This window comes from Gossypium hirsutum, chromosome D13 (assembly GCF_007990345.1).
Source record: "Gossypium hirsutum isolate 1008001.06 chromosome D13, Gossypium_hirsutum_v2.1, whole genome shotgun sequence".
Classification (NCBI taxonomy): Eukaryota; Viridiplantae; Streptophyta; class Magnoliopsida; order Malvales; family Malvaceae; genus Gossypium; species Gossypium hirsutum.
The window spans coordinates 50,305,067-50,311,028 of NC_053449.1; the positions used below are offsets into that span (position 1 = coordinate 50,305,067).

The 5,962-nt window shown below is 33.3% G+C and overlaps 1 protein-coding gene across 4 annotated transcripts; it reads right to left on the bottom strand.

Annotated features, from left to right (window-relative positions):
* Nucleotides 1-4,512, bottom strand: LOC107920563 (FHA domain-containing protein DDL). 4 transcript variants are annotated; one of them, XM_016850322.2, is made up of 10 exons: nt 4,357-4,512; nt 3,066-3,652; nt 2,802-2,830; nt 2,170-2,239; nt 1,804-1,954; nt 1,243-1,357; nt 1,119-1,166; nt 981-1,026; nt 820-890; nt 1-338 (listed from the first exon to the last, which is right to left on the bottom strand). In XM_016850322.2, the coding sequence occupies exons 2-10, from the start codon at nt 3,615-3,617 to the stop codon at nt 299-301; spliced, it is 1,122 nt and encodes a 373-aa protein (XP_016705811.1). In that variant the 5' UTR covers nt 3,618-3,652; nt 4,357-4,512; the 3' UTR covers nt 1-298. The 4 variants fall into 4 exon arrangements, with proteins under 4 accessions (XP_016705811.1, XP_016705812.1, XP_016705810.1 ...); XM_016850323.2 differs by having other exon boundaries at nt 2,170-2,236; nt 4,357-4,511; XM_016850321.2 differs by lacking the exons at nt 820-890; nt 981-1,026 and having other exon boundaries at nt 1,124-1,166; nt 2,170-2,236.
* Nucleotides 4,513-5,962: the final 1,450 nt, after the last annotated feature.

The following is a 5,962-nucleotide window of genomic DNA, read 5'->3' on the forward strand; positions in this document are numbered from 1 at the left end:
TACCAATAATCTTTAATTCCATTTTCAATAAAAGCCCTTGAGAAAAAAATTTAAGTACAAACAACACTGACTACTTTGAAGAAATCATTGACATACACAAGTTCGCACTAGATTAAACCCAGTCATCTAGTTCTACAAGGAACCTCTTCAATCTCAAGTGTGGAAAAACTAAACACATTGACATCGGTCTTTGTATTTTGTGATAAGGATGTTGATAAATATATTCTTGCCTCTAGTGCATGCTGATGAGATTGGTTTATATTGTAGTGGTGGCCGTCTGATTGTGTGTGTGCGTGTCTCACTGGGAAGAGTTCTCGTGCAGTAGAACATACTCTCGGCTGCGAAAACCAAAACAAATTATTTAAAAGGCTATCAATAGCAATACTCAAGAAGAAAATGTTTCCCTACTAGACCAGGGGATTATGCGATCAGCTAGTATCTAGCGACCAAATCAAGATGACAATAAAATTATTTCCATCATAGACCACAAACAGATAAGAACTTATTTCTCCTGTGGTTACGATGGGGTGATTGTTCAGCATAGACTTCACTAAAGAACAATGCAGTGGCTAAAGCAACAACATATGGAAGATGAAAACAATAATAACAGCAGCAGAATGTAGTGTGATGACCGCAGAATGACCAAAACAGGGAAGCCTTTATCAACCAATATCATAGTAACTTGGGGGTGTATGGCTACAAATAGCTCTCCAAAGCATGTAGGCATGCATGCATAATTTCTCGTGCATGTTGTTCTATATTACTTCATTCCTATTATGCAACTAGAAAGAACACATGGAATATTGATGAGTGCCCTACCTACTATTACCAAATTTAATGGTGTCTTTCTCAAAAAGTTCATAATAACGTTGAGGTTCAATTGGATTGTCCTGCAAATGCAAAAGGAAATTTAGATGAAATTATAGGAATCCAATCAAGTTTCTACGCAATTAATAAAGGTTTCAAGATGAATTGCTCACATTAATGAAAGTTTTATTAGTGCTTCCAAGGTCCATTATATAAGGCCTACGAGGCGAAGGCAAAATAGATTAAGACAAGAATTCATCATGATTATTCATAGCTAACACAAGTAAAATTTCAAATTGGCCTAGCCATACCTTACTTGCTTGGTTAATGTACCATCAGGTTGCTCTTTTTCTACTTGACTGACAAAGAAGAAACATTTCATTAAATGTTTTTCAAAAGAAATGCTGAGAAAATAACCGCTAAGTATAAATATACCGGAATTGAATGACAGCATGTTGCTTGCTGCAGGATGGATGGTCTGTCGGTACATCTGCCACTCGCCTTTCCCTCCCAAAAAGGTAACAGCTCTGGCGATGTATATAAAGGGGTTCTGCAAACAAGATGAATTAGAAAACAAACCAAGAACCAGGGGGACAAGTTCCTTGCTTTCTAGAACGGTCATTAACTTCTTACCAATATAATGAAAACAAGTTCTAATCCTCAGGTTCCAATGCAATAGTTAGTATAAATCACAGATCACTTAACATTTAGAAGTTTTACTATTCTAAGGACATGTAATCAAGAATGGACAAAATTTAAAACCAAAAGGTCCAACTCTCAAGTACACCTCACCTGCATTGTATAGATGGAGTTAAACAAACAAATGATACTCGTATTAGGTTTGTATCATGCTATATAGCTCTGACGATTAGTAGACACGAATATTTGTCAAAGGTAAAGGCATGAAAAACATTAAGTGTGATTAAAAAAAAAGGGAAACTGTAGAATCATAGGAAGAGAATACAAGAAATTGGATGGAAGCTATCTTGGACTAACCATTTAGTACTTCGCCAGCTTTGAAAACATAGAGTCGCCATCTTATATCGGGTTTTCGAGCATCAGGGGGTTCATTGAACAGCAGAGTCACACCTCTAACTCTGTTGGTTTCTGCTGCAAGCTTTCCAGATAGCTCAAATGTAGGTTTTTGCTGCAAGTTACACAGACAGTAACAAAAAATTAAACACCACACATAAAATTTATCAAACTAGTTAAGAAATACATGGTGCAGCCATGCAGTATAAATACAATAGAACCACAGGGTAATTTTCCATAAATATCTTCAGAGTACCAAGAACAATTTGTCACAAAATTATAAAACATGATTAAAAAAAAAAAACAGGTATCAGACAAGCTATTTGTTACTTTTTGTTTTGCTTCCAAGGCATCCTCAGCTGCCTTCATCTTAGCAACAGAATCATCTTCAACATCCCTGCTTAAGAAAACAAAGAACCTATTGTTAAACAATTTAGAACTTGAAAAAGAAAAGAACCAAGTTACTCAGACTTAGGTATGAGTGTTAGGTGTCAGTATAAAGACATGTCAGATATGGGTATGAAGGCATGTCTGAGATGAGTATGTTCAATTCTTTTTCCAAGTTTTCCCACATCCATGGGTTCCGGACACTGGTACTTAAATCATAAAGAGTCGGAATAAAAAGCATAACCATAATAATAAAGTACGAACCTAAAAGAGCAAGTACATTCAACAACATATTTTTCTTGAAATCCCATAGAAGCAAGATAGCAAATCATGTGGCAACTCTTATCATATAAAAAATAGAGGAACTAATAGATCATAAAACTATAAAGACAGCTAAGGGCAAAAGTGGACATTAGAACCAAAAACAACAAAATAAAGGCAATAATATAATAACTTAAACTTTTAGGTTCGATGATTCTTTGACATCAACAAAATTAATAACACAATTTCTATATGTTAAGAAGCATCCTGGCTGAAGGTTAAATGAAGAGGCTTAAACTTAAGAAGCAGCTTACCTATGTTCGGCACCTCTTGAATTATTTACCTGAAACGAAAAGCTTTTTTTCAATAAATCATGTACACATCAACTCAAGATGAAGAAAAACAGAAAATATTAGTCCATCAATGTTGTAACTGAAAAGTGCATATCCTTGTACAGCTTAATGTGCTTGTTAGCATGAGAATGTGAAAAAAAAAGCTCTTTATACTTGAAGGGACAATGGAAATTAGAACAGAATAAAACTAAACAGGCAAGAAATAAAACGGATATCAATGGACACCTCATCCCGAGATCTTGAATTTGAAGCAGGTGAGCGAGATCTATGCCTGCTCCTGTTGTGGCGATCCGATGGAGAAACAGACCGCTCATGTCTTCCTCTGCTAGACTTGCTATCAGTATCATCTCGTCCCGACCGTCTATCCTTTCTGTCACCCCCCGTCTCCCTCTCTGAAATCCTTTCCTTCCCTGAAGCTCTATCCTTATGTGTACTCTTCTCACTACCCCTGCTATGATTTCTCTCATACTCCCTCTCCACTTTCTCAACTTCCTTTTCAGCCTGTGGTCTCCTCAACCTCTTTGTCCTGGGGGAAGGAGAACGTGAACTAGCATGTTTTGGAGACTTCGTATGGCTAGAACGATTCTCTCTTTCCAAAGAATGATCCCTGTGACACCTCCTGTGCCGAGAAGGAGACTTTTCTCTTACAGGGGAGCTTCCTTTATGTGAACTCTTATGCCTTCCAGGTGATCTTTCTCTATTAGACGGACTCCTCCTTTGAGGAGACCCTCGCCTCCTAACTGGAGACTCAGAATGGTTGGACGAATTGCGTCCCATTCTGTTTTTGGTGAGAGTCCGTCAACACGTTTAGGCTGCAATAAGTAACATAGATTCAGCAATTGAGAAATTATAACCATTGTTCCTGATAAGATTAAGGAAAAAAATATTTATACGGTTTCTAATGTCCTTTTCCTTAACTAAGTCAACAGTTTTAAAAACTTGGATCATTTTCATTGGGGCACCTAAGGAAAAAGAACATGAGAAACCATAGCTTAGTTTTGAGTTAAGATTAAAGAATAGCATTACCTAATAAGTGTTACACAATTTGATCACAATTTCGAACTATTGCATACAACATAACATACCAAAAGAACTTCAACAACATTACAACATAAGCCTAAGACAAATTATAATTTAAGTGTCAGCTAACCTTGAGGTAGGCACAAATATGGTACTAAAGACAAAATTAACAACATAAATATCCCAGAAAAAGGCATAGAAAATAAATAAAAGTTCAAACAAACAAAGCAAGAAACAGAACTGTCTAAGTTAGAACTCTGAAGGACCAATCGGAATAAATGAAACGACTAAAATAGGCAAAATAAAGAATACACGGAACGGGAAATATATAAAAATGTTTAGACAAAAAATAATTTATTCGAAAATAATAGCAATGAGAACTAATTTTAGACTCCCCAAAAAGAAAAAAGAAAAACTTCTACCCTTAGCTTCCACAAAGGTAAAAGGAAAACGGACAAAGATTTAATTTTTACAGAAAAAGCAAGAACCGACTTACGGAAAAAAATGTTGGAAACTAAATCGTAGTAAGTTTCAGAAAGAAAGAAAGAAGAAGAAGGGAAGAAAACTGCAGATTCTGATTTGATAAGGGTTTAGGAGCGATAAAAGAGAGATACAGAAAGAAAGAGAGGGAAAGCCCATTAAGAAGTGAGAGACCCAAAAAGTATTCATCAATTTTGAAGAAGAAGCCCAATATCTGGCTTCTAACTGCCCAATGCTAAGCTGAAATTTAACCCACCAACCAAATCTATACTCTCTACGTAACACCCGTCCAAATGCACAAACAAACCCTCTTACTTTTCTTTTGTTTTTAAATTATATATGAAATTTGGTCTCTATCCTTAAATTATTTAATAATGTTCCAATTTTAGTTTTAGTTTCTACATTATGCTTAAAACTAAAATTTAGCTTTTGACATAATTTGGTACCTCAATTTTTATAATGTCATAGTTAGTCTAAATACTTTATTTTGATTAAAATGTTGGTGTACATGTGTCTAAATACACAACTTTTTATTATTTGACATAATAATAAATTTAGCCCTCAATATTTATATCTTTTGTCAATTTAGATCTTATTCTTTTTTTAGCTAAATTTGGCCATTAACTTTTCAAAGAGAGTCAAAATCACTTTTCTTTTAATGGAAACGTCGGATAAAACATTAAGTTTTTAATGATATTGGTGTGACAACCTGCATGATATAGACTTTATACTGAAACGACATTATTTGTCTTATGTCATGTTAATAAATAATTTAAAATTTATAAAATATTCAAATTTATAAAAATTCAAAAAAAAAAAAGAAGTATAGGTGGATTGCCAAGCAATCTAGCATGTTTAAAAAATTAACATTTTAGTTAGTAATTCAGTTAAAAAATATAACAATTTTACTCTTTTTGAAAGGGTGATGGTCAAATTTAACTTTTTTTAAAAGGTTAAAAGCCGAATTTAGGAAAAAAATAAGAGTTAAATTGACAAAAAAATATAAACAGCTAAATTTATTATATCTTACTTTTTTTTTGAAATTTATATGACAATGGTCAAATTCAATTGTGGTCCCTGCAATATGCTCAATTTTTAAATTTAATATTTATAATTATTTACATAATTTGGCATCTCAATTTTTTTAATGTTATTAGCTAGTATAAATACTTTATTCTGATTAAAATGTCGACATGAATTCTTAAGAATTGCTAATACTATTGAATTTCTTTGTTAAATTCAAATCATTACAACATCATATTTTATTACATGGTTACCATGTAAATATTTTTTTATGTTATAATAAACATTGATAATGACAATATAGAACGATCGCAAAACAATAAAGAAGAAAAATAAAACACAAATTTTACGTGAAAACCCTTTCGGAGAAAAAACTATGGGTAGAGGAAGAGAAATTCACTAATGTTGAAAGACAAAGGATACAAGAGGAGTTTCGACTACATCTATTTAAAGGTTGAAAAACCTTATTTTAGTCAATGTCAAATAGAAGAAGTATAGTTCTATACGGATTATACTTGTTCGGCATGGTCCGTTAATTGAAGTTTTAAGTTTTAAGGTTAGGGACTAAATTGATAAAATAATAAATTATAAAGTTTATT

Excerpts from the sequence above, each read along its gene's own strand:
- LOC107920563 (XM_016850320.2), bottom strand. The coding sequence starts at position 3,617 with ATGGGACGCAATTCGTCCAACCATTCTGAGTCTCCAGTTAGGAGGCGA. Across the intron at positions 2,831-3,065 it reads ATTCAAGATCTCGGGATGAG|GTAAATAATTCAAGAGGTGC; the intron begins GTGTCCATTGAT and ends TTTTCGTTTCAG. Across the intron at positions 339-1,123 it reads ATGGTACATTAACCAAGCAA|CCGAGAGTATGTTCTACTGC; the intron begins GTAAGGTATGGC and ends TGGTTTTCGCAG.